Below are 22,418 nucleotides of genomic sequence, written 5' to 3' on the forward strand. Positions count from 1 at the left end.
AGTGTAATATGTACTTGCTGAGATAATATGCAGTTCTTCTTCTGTCTTCCATAGCAAAGTAAATAAAAATATCTAGCCATTCAAACCTTCCTTGTCCTAGAGTAAGGGACAGGAAAGGTCTAGCACTCCTAGAAACTTGTTCAAACCCTGAAAAACTGGTCTGACCAGCTTACTGAGCCAGAAATCATGTATTGCCCTTCTTACTAAAAGCAAAATCACGATGGCCTAGGACTAAAGTTCAGATCTGAGTGGACACAAAACAGGTATAATTTTTTTCAGGGTACCTTTATGTCTAAACATAAGGAGTGCCTAGATAAAACTATCAGCACTGTTAACTCATTCTTCTCAGTAGTATATTTATTGCAAACAATATCACCACATTTAATGTAATAAATCAGTGATGCAGAAATGCTTCCCAACTACCCTCTGAGATCTCACAATGAGCCAAAATAAAAACACTAAAACAAAACAGCAATAATAAAAGTATTTAAAATAGCAAAGAAGGCACTGCTAAAAGTAATCTTCAACTTTTAGAATATGATTAATGAGGAAAAGAGAGTGGCCTCTCCTGAGACAGTTCCAGAAGCCCAGTCCCTGCCACAAAAAGGCCCTCTTTCCAACCACTTGGATTTCAGGGGTTGCTGGGACATACAAGGATCATATATGCAGACTCATATTAAAAGGCACTAGTATGGAAACATGATCTAGATATGAGTTGCTTGTCATTTACCTTTCCACTTTGAGGTTCTTTAACATTTGGGTCAAAACAGAACTGAAAACATATATTTTCAATAAAATGCATGAAATGAAAACTCTTGTGCATATGTAAATATGCTCTCTTGTAAAAAAAAAAAAGGGGGGGGGAAGCTCCTGTATACACAGATGTTTGGACTGAAAAGTGGAGATTTTTTAAAGTTAGGGTACTCTTACCCTAACATTTTATTATCTGGAATCTTTAATTCTATCAATTGGGTAGAGTGTTTTGAGTTCCCCTTAGGAGGAGGCATAGTATCTTCATTTCTACCATAAACCCTAATGATACAATTACAGAATAGAACACCTCTTGCCAGAAGCAGAGTTCTAGTCCTGCCTTTGGCATGAAGCCAGCTGGGTGACCATGGGCCAGTCACTCTTTCCTAGCCCTAGGAAGTAGGCAATCACAAACCACTTCCAAAATCTTGCCAAGAAAACTGCAGCAAGTTGTCCTGGCAATTGCCAGGAGTCAACACTGACTTGAAGGCACCCCCACAAAAAAATCATCTTAAATATGGATGCAATATTTGTGCAACTAAAGTGAGCAGTAATGTTACAACAGCTGCTATTTAGGTCCATGGGCTGAAGGCTCCTTACCATGGATCTAACCATTTCCTCAAAAAAATATTGTAGAGGTGGAAAAATACAGAAAAAGGAGTATGTCATAAAGAACAAAAAAAAGGAAGAAAGTCACTCTCCTACAAATTATATTTGTATGGTTTTTAACGGCTTTTAATTGTTTTAATGTGTTTTAATAGTTTTTGTTAAATATTTTTGTTATCTGTTTGTTATCAAACAATTGTATCGCTTTTTGTGTTTTTAATTGTGTGAGCTGCCCAGAGTCACATATGTGAAATGGGCGGCTATATAGATAGAATAAATAAATAAAGGGCAACTGAAGAAATGATGAACAACCAACATGGCTGAAAATTGGCAACTCAACTGGCAAATATGGTTTAATTTAAATTGACTCACATATTTATTTTATTCAAATATGTATGATGCTACAGTAATATAAATACTGTAAGGGCATCAAACAAACTTTCTTCAGAACTTGTACTAGGACATTCAAGCTGTTATTGACACTGAGACAGTAATTGATATCCACAAACACATTTGGGAGATTCTTTCTAAAATGCCTGGAATTGCCTATGATTTAGAAAAGCATTCTTTTAAAACAGGTTACCATAATTGGTTAATAAAAGACAGTAAGAAAGCGCTGGAAAAATATTCAGATGAAAAAAAAATAACTCTCTATCCCACTTAGCAGACAGAAAAATTTAATTTTAATTATGCCAACAATACAGTTCTCATTTCCACTGAGACTGGCCTTAGAAGATATTGGTGACATCAACTGATTATTGTGGAAGGGAAAATTTGAGGATAAATTATGATTTTTAAAAGTTAGTGGTAGCAATACCAAATATAGATGGACAATCAATGCCCAACAAATAGAGCAATACCCCTCTTTTAAATATCTAGGCATCGCCTTTCATAAGTCCCTTGTATGGAAAACACATTTAACCACCCAACACACAGTAGGTGCTATGCTGAAGTTCTTCTATTCCAAAGGAGGGCAGCTGATAGCCCCTGCACTTAAAATATCCCACAGCAAGATGATAGCCCAAATGCTGTATGGGGCTGAGATCTGGGGGTGGGTAAGAGGGTTATTGCCCATATGGAAGTAATGCAAAACAACTTATTAAGGAAGATCTGGGTCTTCTGCAGGCATCTCAGCTGCTTATCTTCTCTAAGGGTGAAGATAAGTTTACCTTCCCACACCATTAGAATACATCTTGTATTGTTGGAGCACTATAAGAAATTAGAAAGCCTTCAAGAATCCCAGCTGGCAAACATTGTTTTTTCTGTTACACAACTAGGAATCCATGGACCAAACTTTTGTCACCTATCCTACAAATGTATTCCCTACCCCCACTGGGAGAATTTAGCTCTTGGAACCGAGGAAAATATTAGAGATAGACTTTTTGAAAAGGATACCAATAAAGATGCTACTGCAGAACAGTCACCAATATTTTCAACTTGGATTCATCATCTTAAAAAACATAGAAGCCTCTCTCAGTATCTGGTTAATATTGCCAGTGCCCCACTGAGAAAGGCTTTTATATTCCTTTGCTTGCAGGCCATGCATTTTGAAGGGAGATTTTGTAAGAGCCCTCTTGAACATAATCGCTGTCCTTGTGGTGTCAAGTGAATAACATTACTCACTATGTCCTCCACTGCCCCATTTATGATAAAATCAGGGTCAAATTATTGATGGTAGGTGAATTCAAGGGCTCAGACCTCAAATATTTTCTTGCAGATGTGTTTCCCACTGATAGTAGTCTGGTTGCTACTTTTGCTTTTTTTTGCTCATTTAAACCTAGAAATATTTAGGTTCTTAATCATAGCCCTGGCTTTATTTTGTTTCAACTTTTTCACAACGAATACCCATTTTATTATTTTTATTTTATTATTTCATTTTATTGTATATCATACTATGCTACATTGTTATGACTTGTGGTTACAACAATAACATTTATTTTATCACTTTGAGAAAGGTAGGATGTAAGTTAAATCAATATGTGATGATTTATAAAGTTATTAATATGATTGATGGGTGTTAAAATTAAATTGAATTTAAGTGACATAAACATACTAAAATTGATCCTAAATTTAAGCATTGGAATATTTTCTAGAAAATGTAAATAATTTTGGTTGAATTGCGTTAAGAGTGATATTTTGTAATTTCTTGAGACTGTAAGATCCTAATTTTGTATGCCATAAAGTTCACCTCTCCAATGAACAAGCGTTTATGACATTCATACGTTTATCATTTAAAATAACACAACTGTACAAAGTATGTGTTGTATTAGCATCATTACTTAAATACATGAATATTATGTACTAATAGTTTTGTGGTAGATACAGGGTCCAAATTTCTTATCCCAAATTACCTTTTTGTCTCCCTAGATTTGGCTTAGCCCCTGTCTGAAAACTGAAAGTTTCATGTCCCTGGTGAGAAGGATAACTCCAAGATCCCTGCATATGTAAAGATTCTCAAGATAGGGAGTGTGTCCTAGTGTCAAATACAGTATTTCTCAACTTTAGCAACTTTAAGATGGGCGGACTTCAACTCCCAGAATTCTCCAGCCAGTATGGCTGGCTAGAGAATTCTGGGAGTTGAAGTCCACTCGTCTTAAAGTTGCTAAGGTCAAATATAACCTTGTATTAAAACAAACCAAAAAAAGTCAGATACTGAATTTAAAGTTAATTCAGAAAATAGAAACCATTTAAAGACTATCTGTTCGCCACCTTGAGTTATTTATAAAAATAATAAAGGCGGGATAAAAATAAAATAAATAAATGTGTGCATGGATTTGTATATCATCTGAAGTTTGGGTTTCTTTAACGTAAGGCTGTAAAAAAAGATTTTGCCTACTTGGTTATAACAACTACAGACTATCATATTAGACAGAAATTGCTAATAACTGTTTATTCTGATTATTCCTATCATATTGGCTGCCTTTCCTAAATATTTTAATATACAGTTTTCAAGTGCTACACTGATATAAGATCACCTTTATATACAGTACTAGAGTTACTTGAAAATTCTTATTTAATTTTACACAGCTTGCAAATCTTTTTCTATTTCTTTTTTCTTCTTTCTTTCTTTTTCTTTTTCCTTGGCTGAACTTTTAAATATGTTTATATTTGAAGGAAGAGCCCTAGCTAACTGATACAAACAGGTGTGAGACAGCAGCATGAGGTTCAGATGTTGTTTTAACTATTACTTTTTAAATGTGCAAAAGTCTGTAAGAACACTGTTAAAGCCATTGTTGGCTTTCTAGTCTCCAACAGGCACTATGTATTCTATTACAGATGGCAACAACCAAACAGACACTATAAGCAAACAATTCCACATTCTTCCACATGCTGAGACATCAAGTTCTTGTGAGGCTTTTTTTTTTTTTTATCACAGAAGCTTTGCACTAAAACACATGAAAAATACCCTTTGCTGAAGGCAAAGGGTTGGCAAGCAAGTATCCGAGTATTTCACAGTTTGATGGCAGATAGAATTAAATGAAGAACTCAATTCCTTTCCATTCCAGCAAAAAAATTTAAAAGACGGCTTTTAGAAGCTTTTAATAACCTCAAGCTGAATGTGTGAGATACATTACATAACAAAGAATGATTTCCATCTTCTAAAGCTCTACTGAAAGCAGACATGTTTAATACCCATGAAATTTTAGGGCAAAAAATCAGGGAAAAAGTAGGAATAGATGAAAGGAGTAGATGAAAGAGGGCGGGTGCAGATCTCCAAATGTTCAAGTCAATTTCCCATCAGACCCAAACAGGTTAATGGTAAGAGACAATGGGAATTGCAGTCCAGTACACATGCTGCCCAGATAAAGACTCCCTCAGATCAAACTCTATCACTGGTGACTACTCAGTAAAGCTTTCTTGGCAATAGTATGGATGTGGTTTGCAGCTATTTTCTTCCAGGATGTTTTTCAACTTCCCAGTCTAGCTTCAAAATCTAAGATTTCTAAGTGGTCTCTTGTTTAATATTAACCAGGTCTGATCCAGCTTAGTTTTTCTAAGATCAGCCAAAGCTAGCTTTGAATTATCTTCATACAGTATTATGAAAAAAAGAGCTATGGTACCAGTGACATGCATTTAAATGGATGGTTGGATATTTTGAAAAATGTTACCCCCCTGAACTTATGGAATAGGCAAAGAAGCATTAAACAAGTCGGTAAATTAACCCTAACGTATTTCCTACACTGTGACACCTACATCACAAATAGCCTAAAGAAAACATTCTAACTGCAAGCCTGCTGTCTTACCAGCTCATCAAGTCTTCACTTTCTACCAAGGCCAGGGCTCTGCCTTGGTCAGCAAGAGTACGAAATGCATGTTTCACCTGATCTTCCCACGCTGAACTCTTTAAGAAAAAACGTATATAAACAGCCAGACCATGGGGGGAAAGGCATCCTTCTGCTTATGATGCTTGGCAAATGACTACAGAGAGGTACAAACTGAGATACAGTATACCTATGGAAACAGTGATGTGTTATAAACTATAAACAACAGAAAACAATACAATCCATGGACAAAAGGGGGAAAAAGGTAAAAAAAGCAAAAAGGCATAGAATTACACATGAGAACACAGATCACCTGATACTGGATACTCTTCTTTGCACATATCACAAAAGATTACTTTTTCTGTATCCCATGGACAGAATTATATGATTTTCTTAATTGCAAAAAAAAGGAAAAAATAAAAATATTTTTTTCAGGTAAAATATTCAGCTATTAAGAGAATTCAGAATGTTTAATAAGTATTTAAACATTGCTAGTTTGCAGTATTTAAACTGCGAAATTTAATTTTAAACATTTAATTTAAACATTTCAGAAGGTAAATGAGACAGATAAGATTTTAGGATTAGTAAATATAGCATTTTCTTAATATTTTTTTAGCTCATTAGAATAATTATTTCTGCTCTTATATATTGTTTCGTTTAACTCAACCATGTAGTGTTATTAGAAATACATAAACAAATGCATACCAGCTGCTACCTAACACAAAGTGATACCTGTCCTAATTAAAAGGAACACTGTATGGGGTTTGTCACAACTTTTCCTCTCAGGGTTTCCGTGGAGAAACTAAGCTAGAAATACATACTGTCAATCAGTTTAAAATGAGTAGACCACAAGAAGAAAAACATATAAAGGTTTCCCATAGTAAATTATGACAAACTTCCCATTTGACGTGATTATCATACATATTAAACACAGCTGCAGATCATGGAGAAAATGACAGTTCAACATGAAGACAAATTCAGAGCTAAGTAAGTTAGAAAATGGGATCAGTTAAAAATGAAACACAGGCACATATAATGAGTTGGCAATCTTATCAACTCTGGTTCACCAATGGGGGCTCAGATGATCCACATTTTTTTATTTATTTGGATTTTTAGACTGCCACACACATGCAATTCTGATTTACAAGAAAGAAAATCTCCAAAGTACAATAATACAATAATCAAGACAGTTGTCTTAACACCAGAGTGCATAAACAATTCCTAAGGCATTATCCTTACTAATTAAAATAATGCAAGATTCCAGATCCCTGCATCTTGAGCAGAGTTGCTGGTAGGAAAGTAGAAGACATGTAACGTCCCACTTCATTTCACTGTTAGCTCTAGATTTTTGTATTGCCACTTCCATTTGGGTTCTCACCTCCATGAAAACAATGATTAATGGTTTGATCCAAGGCCATCAGCTTTAGAAATGGAGAAAATCCAGCCTTTTCTGCATCTTGACAAAGGTGAGATTATAAAAGATGGTTCCTTTTATTTGGTACTATCATAATACTGTGCTCAGTTCTGGGCACTGCAGTTTAAGAGATACAGATAAACTATTTACAATAGAGGATAGGGAAGAAACTCAGAAATAAGGTAAAGAAATCCTGAGAAATACTAAAGAAGTGGTTTAGCCATGACGACATAATATTCTTCAAATACCTGTCAGACTTTTGCACAAAAGAGAAACATTTCTTTACTGCAGGTCTAGAGGGAAGAACTAGATTTTATGGGCTTAGATTCAGGAAGATAGATTTTGGAAAAATATTAAAAATATTTTACTGTTAAAATAATTTGAAAGTGGAAAAAAGCAGAAATATTCCGCTCCACTGGAGTTCCATACACCAGACATACAGGTACAGCTATCTACTGCTATAGATCTTAATATCTTATCTTGCAAAGAGGTTTACATTAATTGGTTTATAAGACCCCTTCTAATTCTGTGATATATTGAGAAGTACCTTAACTCTTTTAGTCAGAGATGTGGGCTTTCCATAGCATACAATTTTCTGGGGTCAAAATTTTTCATTTTGAGTAAGTTCAGCAGTTGAAAGTTGTGTGATGTTTGCTTTTCATGATTGTTGGAACAAAACTGAAAAGCTAAAAGAACACTGCAATTCCATATAGAATTATAACATTACCTATTGCCCAACATTTCAGTAAAGTATTTTTTCTCCATATACCAAGCTTTTAATTTCTTTCAAGGTATTATTCAAACCACAAAAATAGGCCAGATTTTTTCACATCAAATTTGTGTAGATTATGGATACTGAGATGAATATACTGATTGGAATCATAACCATTTGAATAAGAAAACTTTCAGGAAAACCCACATTTCTGCAATAATTGTTTCTCCCTATAAAACTGTTTAGGTATTAATATGCACATTCCTTTCAAAATCCTGTAAGGTACCATATTGCATGTGGGCTCTAAAGCACTTATGACAAAGCATATTGAGGCAAACTATAGTCAGGTAAGTCACCAATACTATTTATCATGTATTTAATGGTAATAATGCATTAAGAATTACACAAAATACAAAAGCAGCACAATCTCCACTGAGAAAGAGCACAATTAAACAGCATATTAGAAGAGCATTACTTTTTAGAACCAGATTCAACTGAGCCAATCTGCGTGCAATAGACTTTTCAGTCCTACATGTTCACAAAACTGATAAGGAAAGGACTTGAATGTAGTAAAATACCTGCTGAAAACATGCAGTAATCTCTGGGAGAACAATAACTGCCTTTTCTACTTTGTCATACTGTATATAACAGTGATGGCACAAAACACAGGCATCAGCCATATGGACAGTATAACAAAGAAGAATGAATATAGCAGGATCAATTAATCAGGAATCAGAACAATCATTTGTTCAAGGTAGATATATACTTATGAAGTGCTCAACAATCTTGAGGATTTTCACTATTCTCAACTATTATCACCAGTATACTCAACTACCTGAATTTTACTTTAAAAGCAAGCAAAACTGTAATTCCAAAAATAACACAACAGAAAGAAAAACAACTACCACAGGAAACGGCTTTTGCAGAATGACAGATGGAGAAAAAGTTGAGCATGCAAACTGGTTCTCTTTCTTTTTTTAAGAACTATTTTTAAGGACTTTGTTACATACATTTAGAAATAATTTGTGGCTATTATCATCTCTAAGATGCCCACAAATTTGTTTTCCATAAATCAGAAATAAAACATAGGCTCTACCTTAGAATTTACCATTTAATCAAGGCAAACACAAACAAGGAAGGGGGAATGGAGAGGAAATGCAGACAAGTGAGTGCGTGGATTCAAGTTATCTAACACTAAAATACAGCAAGAAACCCATCAAGTTACATCATGTTATAGATATCACAAATATCAAAATCACAAAATACTGGGAATAAATGAAAAATCAAATTAGCAATCTGCTTCAAAGGAAAAAAAAATAGGCCTACCAAGAAAAGTGGAAAAAATAGGAAGCAAGCATTTAATGTAATCAATTTTAAGAAATGTGAATTCATCTAGAAAGGGATTTTAAAAAGAGGAAACATATGTAACAAAACCAGATTAAATAAAAATAATGTAAACTGCATACTGTACCTAATAAACTTCTTTAAGAGCTTGGATTTTCCTTACTTGAGACCAACATTGGCACATTTCAGTGTTCAGTATTTGATACACATGACTATTTCATTCCATTTCAATCATATGTTACAAATGCCTAGCAGGGCTGCTTGATAGGAATAAAAAATAGAATACTGTAAGATCCTTCACATCCAGGCACAGGGTAAACACATTCTATTCTCAGTCCTTCAGCAGTTTACCTTCTGTCAAGGGCCACTACCTTGTTCAACTGTCATATTAGCTGGATAGGACAGTTTTTCTCTAAGAGGGTGCCCACCAACTGCATTGGAGCTTCACATTTCCAGACAGCATCAGGACAATAGCGCATTGAGGAAGACTGGTGTAGTGATGGGATTAAGGACCTGAATATATTAATCTAGGATTTAATCACATGACTAATGACTCTTTGCTCCATTGCTGCTGACTTTTTATTTTAATCAAACTAGTGATTTCCAGTCCTGGTACTGTAGGATGCCCTGATCACACAAATGCTAATCTCAGACCCACTATGCATCACTTTTAACACCCAAAGCAGAGGCTGGGGAAGAATTTAGTATGCTCTAAAACCGGCCTTTACATCTTATGAATGTCATCAATGTTTAGACACACAGAATTAATAAAACCAGCAGAAGAAAAACTGACCAGACAGAATATTCCCTATTTTCAAAAGCTCCAAACCGGTCCTGGAGCTGCTATTTTGATAAGGGAAATGGTGCTTCTTTCACACCCTTTCCCTAATTATAGCTGTGAATATTAGCCTAGCCATTTGCTCCACGAGGGGAAAAAAAGGAGATGAGCACCTTATGCCTAACTCTTGTCTAACTAACCTACCAGATCATTCTGCTCCCTTGGAATCTAAAGGTGTGGCTGTCTTACCACATATGCATCTCAGTCCACCTCTACACCAAAACACACACTAGGTGTCGTGTTGCCCAACGACAAAAAGAAATAACCTGCTTGGACGTCATGCCACCTGATCTGTCTCCAGCGCAAGATAAACAAGGGCCAACCAAAGGAACTTACCCAGTTGTTGGGTCTCAAAAGCACTCTGCTCATGTTCAGAGGACACACTTATAATTTAACGGCAGGGCACCAAAGCGACGCTCGCATACTGCAGAGAGATCGCGTTGGACGCTGCCTCAACTCTCTCTCGCCCCGGCGGGAAGTTTGGTTTCCCAGAGTAAAAACCCACCGCTCTGCATCACAAGCCTTGGCGGCGCCGCCGCTAATAATCCCCGTCAGTGCCCCAAGCAGGGCCACTCGACCCGGCCAGGAAGGCCACTCCCTGCCCTCACCTTGTGGGTATTGTTGCCAAGCGCCTCCTTGCCGAAGCCCTCGTCTCGCGGGCCGCATCCAGTCTCCGGCTCAGCCCCGCCGCGTAACCCCCGCCGGATCCGCAGAGCCTTCGCCCCGAACCGCACCTCTCGGCCGTGGAGAGGAGCCGCCAGGAGCACGAGCAGGAGCAGCCCTGCGCGCACCAAGGACGCCGGCAGCAGCATTTCCATCCACAATCCCTACCACTAAACTCCGCTCCGCACTCGGGAACTGCTCACCTGCCGCCCGAGCCGCGAACGCCTCATTGGGCTGTGCCAAACAGGTAGCCTAAAGGCATTGGCTGCAAAGCACGTCAATCTTCTCGTCTTTCAACCACCGGCCAACCTCTCCTGAAGCTTCTTTTCCATTCGCGCGGCTGCCCCCGCTTCTCTTTTTTAAGTGGCTGGCTGAACTGCCGATCTCGGGACAAGCGGGCACTTCAATTCCACCTGCCAGCGGCCATTGGCTACGCCTATTACCAGCCTCCTCCCTTTAAATGATCCGGCTGGTCAATATCACCCCACTTTGAAGAGCGCTTTGCTCATTGGCTGATTGTCTGCAAACGTTTCCCCCTTTCAGATTTTCCGAGTAATTTCAGGCTCCTCGAGACTTTACTCCGGTTGCTAGGAAGCGAAGCCAGCAAGTTTTGTTTTTGTTTTTTTTAATGGTAGGAATTAGAGCCGGCTTTTATCCACTGTGGGGGTCGGAACGAATGGTAGAAGCAAACGCTCTCTCCTATAAAGCGTCTTCCTCTCATTGGCGAAGTAGAGGTTAAAAGCTGGCCCAAATAGGAATTCTCCTTACAGTATTACAAATGGTTCTCGGTTGTTTCTGCAGATCTTTAGAGAATCATTTAATATATGGCAAGATTATTAAGGGGTAGCTATGCTGGATGCAGAAACTAAGCAGGGTCGATACGTGGATGGGACACCTCCGGGAAGCTGTAAACTACACAAGAAATGGGTGGAATCCCTGAAGAAGGCAGTGATAAACCACTTCTGTATGTGGGCATCACCAGGAGTTATAGTCAACCCAGGTTGGTATACATTACCTACACATTATATTATGTGCTTTGGGGGTAAGGAATACTTATGGAAAGGACAGAAAATGAATAGTATGCAAAAGTAATTAAAAACAAATAAGCTAAAACAAAATCTAAATCTAGTTTACATCAGCACAGTTCATTACACATCTCCATACTTTTCTACCCTTGTTTCCTCCACCACCACCACCAATTAATATATAGCCTTTTGTTCTTTAAATTTTTCATCTCTCTTTTCCTTGGATTTCATCAATTTCTCAGTCTTTCTCTTCCTCTAGAGCAGTGTTTCCAAACCTCAGCAATTTTAAGTGGATGTCAACTGGGGAATTCTGGGAGTTGACATCCATACATCTTAAAATTGCTGAGGTTCAGAAACACTGCTCTGGACCCATTCACTCTTTGTTCATATACTTGTTTTGCAAATCAATCCTCATTCATCTTCTCTGATTGAACCATATTAACCTTCTTTGGTTCTGGTCATTCTGTTGCATTCAATCCACATTCATTCAGAATCCAATCATTCTTCACCGTATCTCTTGTTTTGTTAATACACTTCTTAAGGAAGGTCCTAAATTTATATACCAGTTGGAGCTCATAAAGTTGTTTGGAGTACTCTAAATATAGTTTGATTGGCTTAAGTCCTTGTTCATGTCTGACCCTTTGGGGGGACACCGCTTTCGTGACATTTCCTTGGCAGACTATAGCGGGGTGGTTTGCCATTGCCTTCCCCAGTCATCACTTTCCCCAGCAAGCTGGGTACTCATTTTACTGACCTTGGAAGGATGGAAGACTTAGTCGACCTGAGTCGGCTACCCGAGAATCCAGCTTCCACTGAGATCGAACTCGGGTCGTGGGGAAAGTTTTCAGTTATACTGCCGCCTACCACTCTGCGCCACACGAGGTTTTCAGTTCAGATTAACAGCATGCTTAATGCTCCTTTATCTTACCAAGAAAGAGGGCCAGGCCCTTATTCTTGGGTGTGACCTAAGATATGCAGCAATTGTCACACATTAATGTAAAGAACTCTGTAATTTGTCTCTACAGACAATTTACATGTAATTTCAAAGGTAATGTTGCCACCTTTTTCTTCCTTTGTCTTATGCTTACTTCCTGCTTTGCTTAATATCTGAATTATAGAGAACTAAAAGGGTTTTGTTAATTTTGAATACCAAATGAAAATCTGGGGCATTTTCTTATGCAGAAATTGCTTCTTTCACTTTTTAAGGACCCTACATATCATATGCAATAAATAGCTTGCCACAGTCCATGATTCTGCTGATATTTAAACAGTTCATCTTTATTCTGTCTTTTTAAGTCTTATATTCCCAAGAAAAGCAAATAGCTTTTCTCTGAGGATCTGGACAAAAACTGTTCTTCAGGAAAGAAAAATCTTGAGAATCATCAACATACCAGATCAATGAGATATTACTTGATTGGTCTGCACTTCAGATTGCCTTGAAAGTGTGCCCTGTAAGATCAGAAGTTATATTAGCTAACTGTCAAGTGGAGTAAGTATTTACAGGATATTTTTCCTGCAAAACTGATATTTTCCCTCCAAAGAAGTGTATGAGATTCATTGTGGGCTGCTGCTTAGACTTTGCGTACATCCCTTAGTGCTAACCTACATACAAAAATGTACTGTATCAAAATATAAGCAACCATTGGAAAAGATCTGAGTCAGGAAAGACCTACTAAAAAAGAGAGTGATGATAATATCCTCCTAATGTAGTAATAGCTTTTTTTCTGCACTAATTATTAGTGCTAAAATGCATCTTAATAATGATCTGCATAACCAGTATCTGCCCTTTAGCACAATAGGGTTGCTAAATTCTGACATACACATACTTTATAATCTAAATCTAGTTAAGAAATTTTCTCTCCTATTAAGGTGACAAATTATGGGCTTGTTTAAATCTGCATTTGAAAAAAGGAGCCTATAGATGCAATCCTACATACCCTTTACTTAGAAAAAAGTCCCTCTCTGCTTAATGCTTCTAAACAGTTGAGATTGCACAAAGAGAATGAACTGCACAAAATGAACATTATGCATGCTCACACCTCATTCAGACTAAAGGCAAATGAAAGCTTTAAGGTTATATACAAAATAAAAATGTATTAACACTCATGGCTATATGCCAGAAGAGATTATAAATCTTCAGACTGAAAAAAAGATAATTACACAGGTGAAAGATCCAATGAAATGCTTATTACTGAACCAATTGCTGAAGTATATTGTCATCCTTTTTAAAGATACAAATTGAGACTATCCAAATAATATCCTGAAAAACTGGAGCTCACAATCATATTTTATTAACATTCTTAAGGGAAAGGGTATGTCGCTATCCTACATCAATGCTATATGTGAGAAAAGCAGATGCAGCCCCAATGTTATTATTTTTTAGACCAACTTGGGGATCCTAGTGAATTAGGAGCATAGAAAAGCAAACAGAAGCAAAAAAAGAAAAAAAAGGACAGCCCAAAAGTCACAAGTGGCCAAGTTGTTTAATTATAGGTTATTCACAAATAGAGGACCATGATTATATAGCCAGTTTAGCAAGTTAGCAATGAATTTTTGAGTATGATCTGTACTTGGAACAATACTGAGCATGAAAAGGCGAACAGGAAACTAAGCTAGCATATAGCTGAGAAATTGCAACATGAAACTTGGCAAGGGAGGGTGGAAAAGAAGAATACAACAATGTCACGCAACAAGAACCACAAGTTGTAGCAATCATGTATATAGTAGGAATCATGGGGGGGGGGGAAGGCAAAGTATTAGAGCAGGGTTAGGAGTAAGAAAAACTATTCTAATAAACTAGAAAAATAAAGAAAAATACAACTTGGTGTCCTCTAAATGTTTCGACTTCAACTTCCGTACTTCCCATCCACTGTAGAGCCTTTCTTGGGCCATTAAACCAAATGAACTGCAGGCTGCTATATACCCCAACCTAAAAAATCAACTTTGCAAATCGTCAACCTAGAAATATTCAAATTTGTAACAGTCAATCAACTTTAAGCAAGTTTTTTCCAAGTTGGCATTCTGTGGAGGTATTGGGGCTACTATTTGGCTATGTTGGGTGGAAATTTTGAAAGTTGCAATCTGCAATTCCAACATATCTAGAGGTCACCAGATTAGGGAATGCTGCCCTATGCACATTAACTTGGACTCTTGTATTGCAACTTCAGATTGTATATTTGACTTAAGATCTAGTTAACTAACCAGGATAATTTGATGTAGCAAAACTTTCTCATGCATTTCAAAATATATGCAGTGGTAATGGCTATTAATATTTAAACAAAAGTGTAATTTTTCTATGCCATTATATATAGTCATGCCAAGTAATGTTTTAAATTTAATGAAGCAATTAACAATTTAAGTGTCCAAATTTAGACAAATAATTGGGACAATTGTAAACTTAAGAATAATTTTGATAGAAGAGGCAAAAATGGTGGCCATGGCAGATGCTAAGATAATGGTTAGGTTTGTACATTGCATGTAGCCATTGTTCATTTAACTCTGGTTTATTGAACAAAGTACAATTTGCTGGCTTTGCATGACATAACCAACCCTCATGTTCCTCCATTCATCCCTGGCAGTAAATTCAAACAATAACTCAATAAATTGCTGCTATTCAGAAACCTCCTCAACATTTAGATTCAGAGTTGTTGTGCTAATGGAGGCACATTTGAAACATTTTAAATAGCTGTCCTTTTACAAAGGCCATCAAGAAAAAAGGTACTATTATCCAAAATATAAATTCATCCAAGGTATTCAATTAATTCTGCCCACAACTAACACAAGAGTCAACCACAGATCTGATATTTGAATGAATTTGTGGATAAGCTGAAGATAGGCTAAAGCAGTGATCAGTCCATCCACCAGATTAAAATTATTTGTATAAAACAAATCAACAAAAGAAAACTTTGAACTATGAAATGTGTATGTCCAAATAGAAATAAGAGGTTTTAGTTCATTTGTTTTTATATAATTAAATAGCCTCTAAATAGCTATAGGTATTTTGCTTAACTGATATTGAAAAGATTGGCAGATAATGATATATTTGAGCATAGTTCACTTATTTTGGCCTTAGCATGCTCTGTGATATGCTAAGTTTGTAAACTATTGTTTATAGATTAAACCATGATCTGAGGTTTACAAGCCATAATTTATGGCTATATCATGCAAAGCCAGCAAATTGTACTTCGTTCAATAAACCTCAGTTAAATGAACAATGGCTACATGCAATGTACAAACTGAACCATTATCTCAGCATCTGCCATGGCCACCAATACTTAACTCATTAAATAAATCGTGAAAAGAGGCACCATATCCTTTTAGAAAGCCTCTATTCCATTAGGACTGGAGCATGATATGGATCCAGCAGGTCAAGGAAGTAATACACCTATTATTGGATAATAAATGGGATAGCTAAGTGATCAGTAATTGGGTTGGGAAAACAAAGAACAACTTCATTGAATCATGCAGGGTTTTGCTAGCAGACATGATTTAATCCACATGAAAAATTACCAAGTCCAATTTTCCTGAAATGGTAAACAGGCAAGGACGTAAGAAGTACCGCAGATGGTAGCAGTCCTCCACAAAATATATTTGAAGTGAAGAAGGCGAAGACCTAAACCTAAGATAATACAGATATTTATTTAATTTCTCATATTTCTTCCTCCTCAGACCTACAATTGTCAACATCTAACACCCAGCAACAAAAGTTATGTGCTGCTTCCTCATAGATGAAACAAGGGAAAAATGCCTTTCGGCTTTAGAGAAATCATAAGACCATCACACTGTAGCTGGCACTAACAACTGTGCTTAAAACAAAATATAAAAAACCCTTTGTCTTAAGTGTCAGGAGGATTATTTTTGTGCAGACAAAGAAGAAAAAACAACTAGTTTAAAAAAAACATTTTGTGTTCTGGAAGAACCAGTCCCATCCTTCGCTGCATTTCCCAAACACACAGTCCCATTGTAGAATGTAATACTTCCATTTTTACCCAGGGTAAAAATTCATTGAACATATGCTTTATATTAATTTTCTCCAATAGGATGATTTTCTGTGGCTATTGGACTTCAACTCCCAGAATTCCAAGACCATTCAATGCCCAGACAACTTTTCTATGTATTGCTCATTAAAACTACTAACTTCTGTTTCTATAAACCATAGAAGTAACCCAGAGCACCAGATTTTGGATATGTTTGACTGGCAAAAGGTTGCCTACCCTTATTCAAAGTATTGTATGTTTAAGAGCATTTCTTAAAGCATGGTTGTAAACCTACAACAGCTGTAAACCTTTCAACAGTGTTCCAATTAGTCATCAGAACCCCCTTGCTTCCAGTTATTGTATTCAGATTATAAGCAAATGGCCAGAAAATGTGTTAAGGAATTAGAGACTGAAAGACAGTATTTTGTTTGTTTGTTTGTTTTGGTGCCTTGAAGTCAGTGTTGACTCCTGGCGACTTCCTGGACTAATTTCTTGGCAAGATTTCTGAAGTGGTTTGCCATCACCTCCTTCCTAGAGCTAGGAGTGACTGACCAAGGTCACTCGGCTGGTTTTGTGCCTAAGGCAGGACTGGAACTCACGGTCTCCTGGGTTCTAGCCTAATGCCTTAACCAGTAGACCAAACTGGCTCAGATGTATTTGAATCATTATCTTTTTTGGTAAAATATGGTCTCCTTCACGTGGTCTGTGCTTCAGTTACACCTACTTTCACTTTATGAATAGTTGGCCTTAAATAATTTTCAGCCTTCTCAAACAGGCACCATACAGAGTAGAAGGTTTGATTATCAGGGTGTACAGCATAACCACAATGCTTATTTTCCCAATGTGCCACCAGATGGTAGTAAAGAGCAATTGATGCAGCCTTTATACTTTCAAACCGCTGGAAAAAGATTTGAACAAAAGAGGTTTTGGAGTCTTTTGGGAACACCTTATCCTGCCGTAAAGGTTTGTCTTTCAGGCTGCAACTTCTACTTTTCCTGGACAGTTTGATTTTTAAAAAGTCAAAGGAAATTTTAAAAAAATTATTTTAAAAGGCAAGCCATTGAAAACTAATCAACTGTTGACATTATGCACCAGCTGCTGAGTAACTGTCCACTTCATAAGAATAGTGTCCCTCTCTCTCCTCCCATTGCCTCCTGTATTTAAGGGGAAAGTGGGACAATAATTTGGGTGGCATGCATCAACTAATAGGAAAAACATTTCAAACTTTTTTCTCTGTTTTGGAAGCATCAGCAACTAATCTGTGGATATAACACCCACTTCAGGCAATGAACTTTATCCATTGCCATACAGAGAAGCAAAGACAACATTAATGTCCCAAATGCTGACATAGAACACAGAGAAATTGTCTGGTGTAGACTCAGTATTCTTTAAGGCAATGACTAGCAAACTATTCTTAATCCAAATAGATTCACAGCATACAACTTCACAGAGAGAAAGCATATCTACACCTTCCAATGGACTCCTCCTCTCCTAGCAACAGGCTGCAATGCCTAGCACTACAAAGCCTTCCTCTTTTCACCATTGGGCTTATAAAACCAACCCCTTTCTCTAGTTCCATAACTTCACCTTCAAGAGGTCCACATAAGCTCTTATTGTAGGAGTGAGCAATGAAAGAGGACTCCAAGCACTATAAAATAGGGATTTGAATTATGCACATTTCTTATCCATTATGCTAAGAGGCCTTGCTAGTTCAAACCTTCACCGAACTGAGTGAGATATACTGTTGCAGAACCACACTCCCTCAGTCAGTCAGCAAAACTCAGCTGCTACAGCTGCAGCAGGGGACTATAGATAATCACTTTAGGGCTCTATCCCTAAAATCACAGGGATTCCTTCATGACTTTAATAACAGATACATTCAGGTTAGAACAACCTAGCAGGGTCATATAAATCAATGAATATGAATAATCTGAGAATTGGGCAAAGCAAAAACTATCTGGAGTCGTCATGCTCCATCACGCTATCTTACCTGTTTTATTAACATCTCCTTCAGATGTACCAACCTTCCTTATTGAATTATTTAATTAAATGTGTGTCCTGCCACAGTCACAGGACTCTTGGTGACCCACAAAATAAGACTATACAATAACATATAAAGACATAAATAGAAGACAGTTAAACCCCAACAGAACACATGCTGTTGGGCCCTAAAAGCCCTCCAGAAAAACTCTGCCTTCAGCTTTTTGTAGAAGGCAGACAGTGTTGGAGATGGAGATCATGCCAGCCCCAGCCCCGAAAAACACTTCCAGGCTTTGTTCCCTCTCACCACCCAGAAATGGCAAACAATCAGCTGCTTCTCCAAAGTGACTAAAGTGAGTGGCGAGATGCAGTCCTGTAAGTAACCAGGCACCTAGCCATAAGTGATAGCTTACATAAACACTTTGTTCCATTTACTAAAAAGTGAAGATTTTCTTGAACTTAAAAGAATAACCATTTCATTTACTTATTTATTTTAAGAATTTATATGGCTGCGTACTCACACAGGGATCCTAGGTAGCTCACAACAACCAATAAGAACAATATAAAAACAGATCATACCCTTAAAAACAGGTGCCAGGCCACATATACTGTTGACTCTTGGAGTCAATCCCGTCCTGGTCCAATGTGTAGGGGAAGAGCCAGGTCTTCACAGCCTTCTGGAAGGCTAAGAGGGTATGGGCTCCCTGAATCTCAGGTGGGAGTCTCTTCTAAAGGGCCAGCGCAGCTCACACAACAGTGGTGTAATATGGACAAGCCACAGAGCACCCAGAACTGAGCATGCCATTGCATTCTGGACCAGCTGCAGCTTCCAGATGGCCTTCAAGGGCAGTCCCATGTATAGCACATTACAGTAATCCAATCAGGAAGTGACTAAGGCTGCAAGCAACAGAACATCACTTCATCAAGGAACTTCTCCATATGATTGTACACTGGTTAACCCAGGTCCTCAGTCTGGATTCATGTACTTGCATGATTCATAATGTTTTCCCTCCTTATAATGTAAGATGTATTCACCTACAATATACATCAAAGGTCCCAAATCCATGGTTTAGTATAATGTGTAAACCCATCTGACAGTTTTGTTCTAAGGTAGCCTTCCTTATACCCATAATTTGGCCAGAAGAGTTTCAGAGATCTTCAAGTATTTTGCCTTAAGAATAAGACTGGACTCTGCCTTCATTCAAAAAGTGGTTTTTTCATGGCCACTGACCGCAAATACTCATCCTGCCTTCATAGGCTAAGTCAAGCAGAAATGTTTAGGAAAATCTGGCACAATTAAGATACATTCAGAGCATTCAGTACATACCATCAAATATGGGGACAATCATTTTGATTCCTTTCATCAAAACTCTGAAGAAAACGTGTCCAATGTCATCCAAACATTATGTAATTAATACTAATGTGAATTAATATTAATATACTTAATATGTATAATATACTTCCTTTCTTAAAGCCCTGACTACCACAGCAGCAGTCACCTCATAAATTCAATGAAGAAATACATAGATTACAGATCTAGGTAACCAGCTGTCATTGGCTAGCATGTTCACTGGACACCTCAGCCTTGAAGCTCTCTGTAATTCCCAGCCAATGAGGACAATTCAATCCTTTCATGTCCACCCAGAATCTTATAAAACCTTGATAGATTCCACCTTGGATACCTTCCACATTAGAGAACAGTATAGTAATTGTTCCTTCTGTTTGGTGTATACAAATCTATACACTTGCAAACATTCAGTAGCTATTGTCAGTTCATGAGTTCACACCTTAAAAAAAACCAATGAAAATTTTCAGTTTTTATTAACAAGGTATGGCAAGAAGCTCGCTCTCTGGTATATTGTTTCATTATTCTTGTGTTTCACTTCAAAATGAAACCAATAGGATTGTACAATATGGGTGTGCACACAGCACCTGTCAGCACTTCCTTAAATCAAACATGATTTTACTGGGCATTTCTTTAAGGAGTTGCCCACACATGCTATATGAGTGCCTCTGTGTGCTCTGAATCACCTTTTCCTCTCTGAGTCTGGATCATTGTCCTAGAAACTAGATAGGAGTTCTAGCAATGAATATAATACAAGAAACCCCATGATATCTTGTCTTCTCCCTGACTTCTAAGCAAGTAGTCAACCCATCCAACAACAACAACAACAAAAATGGCCTTCATAGTATGCACCAATGTTCCATTCCTATCTTTCTTGAGTAGCCTTACCTTGCATTCAAAGTGAGGATGTTAGTTCAGAGATCTTATTCGTAGAACATATAAAAAACCAAAGTCTCCCCAAGGGAGCTTAGGGATGAGAAAGGAATTTTTTATAAGCTTTTAAAAGCAGCTTAAATATAGCTGAAATAAACAACAGACCATGTATTACTTTGTTGTCCATTGTACACAAGGCTTTAAAATTATCTAAAACAGCTATTCACTGCTATATAACCAGATAGGTCAGACACAGAATATGTGCATTTAGTACTGGGTGATCAGTTTCCTTATGTATCAAAGGAGGTTGCAAAACTTTGCTCAATTGCCATTTATATGAAAGAATATTTGTTTGTTTATTGGACTTATATAGCCGCCCATCTTATGAACCATAACTTTGGGTGGCTCAAATAAACAACAGTAAAATAAATAAATTAAAATAAAAACCAACATCCGAAAGCACCCTAAACCAACACTCTTCAATTCCACAGCTTTTGGGCTCCAGCCTAACCCTGTTCCAATGCCTGGCGGGAAAGCCAGCTTTTTAAGGCCTTCTAGAATGATAGAAGGGTGGGAACCTGTTTGATCCTAAGGATCCACAGGGCAGGGCCCACTACCGAGGTGTGCTTCCTAAGTCCCGCTAGCTGAAAACATTTGAGAGAAGGGACCTGGAGCACATCTACCTTATCTGCCTGGTGGAGTGGGCAGATATCCTCAGGGAGATGGTCCACAGATAACTGGGCCACATGCGGTGCAAGGCATTAAATGTGATAACCAGCACCTTGAATTTAACCCGGAAAGAAACTGGAAGCCAGTGTAGCTTGCTTAGCAGTGGTGTAATACAGGCAAACCACAAGATACCCCAAACTTTGTGTGCTGCTGCTTTCTGGATCAGTTGTAATTTCCAGATGGTCTTCAGGGCAGCCCCATGTACAGTGTGTTGCAGTAATCCAGTCTGGAAGTGACCATGAGCGACTGTGAGCAAGGTCTCCCAATCCAGGAAAAGGTGCGATTGGCACACAGGATAGATCTCTACAAAGGCCCCCCTAGCCATGGCTACCACTACTTGAGCAGGAGCTGCAAGTCCTGGAGGACCCCCAAATTGCTTACCAGCTCTACCCAGGGAAGTGCTATCCCATCGAGAGTCAAAGATGACTTCTCTTTGGATCCAGGGGCGTCAAAGACCCCAAGCCATTACATCTTGCTAGGCTTGAGTCAGAGTTGGTTCCTCCCCATCCAGATCCTCACAGCTTCCAGGCACTAGGTCAGCACCTTAACAGCACCACCTGCCCAGCCCAGGAAGATGTATAACTGGGTATTATCAGCATACTGATGATACCACGGACCAGGCGGCCAAACAACCTCATCCAGTGGTTTTATGTAGAAAGGGAAGGTTGAAGACTGGATGCAAGTTGTCTAACACTGTTGAGACCAAGGAGGGCCTCTTGAGAAGGGGTGCACTACCATCTCCTTCAAGGAAGAATGCACCATTCCCACCTGCAAGAAGGCATAAACCACCGCTTGGACCCAATCACATACCACCTTCCAGGAGGCCTTAACGAAGCAGGAGGGGCATGGATCCAGAACAGTTGGCCACACTCACAGCTGCAAGTATCCTGTCTCTCAGGAT

The 22,418-nt window shown here is 38.0% G+C and overlaps 1 protein-coding gene across 2 annotated transcripts in view; it reads right to left on the reverse strand.

Annotated features, from left to right (window-relative positions):
* SORT1 (sortilin 1) overlaps positions 1-10,873 on the reverse strand; it is a 51,038-nt gene extending 40,165 nt beyond the window's left edge. Inside the window, exon 1 of one of the 2 annotated variants that reach the window (XM_063297699.1) lies at positions 10,535-10,873. In XM_063297699.1, the coding sequence (XP_063153769.1) occupies positions 10,535-10,744 (210 nt within the window). In that variant the 5' untranslated portion in view covers positions 10,745-10,873. Of the gene's footprint in view, positions 1-10,262; positions 10,311-10,534 lie in introns of those variants that run through there. The other variant, XM_063297700.1, reaches the window with a different exon arrangement.
* Between the last annotated feature and the right edge of the window lie 11,545 nt (positions 10,874-22,418).

The sequence above is a fragment of the Candoia aspera genome, chromosome 3, assembly GCF_035149785.1.
Source record: "Candoia aspera isolate rCanAsp1 chromosome 3, rCanAsp1.hap2, whole genome shotgun sequence".
Taxonomy (NCBI): Eukaryota; Metazoa; Chordata; class Lepidosauria; order Squamata; family Boidae; genus Candoia; species Candoia aspera.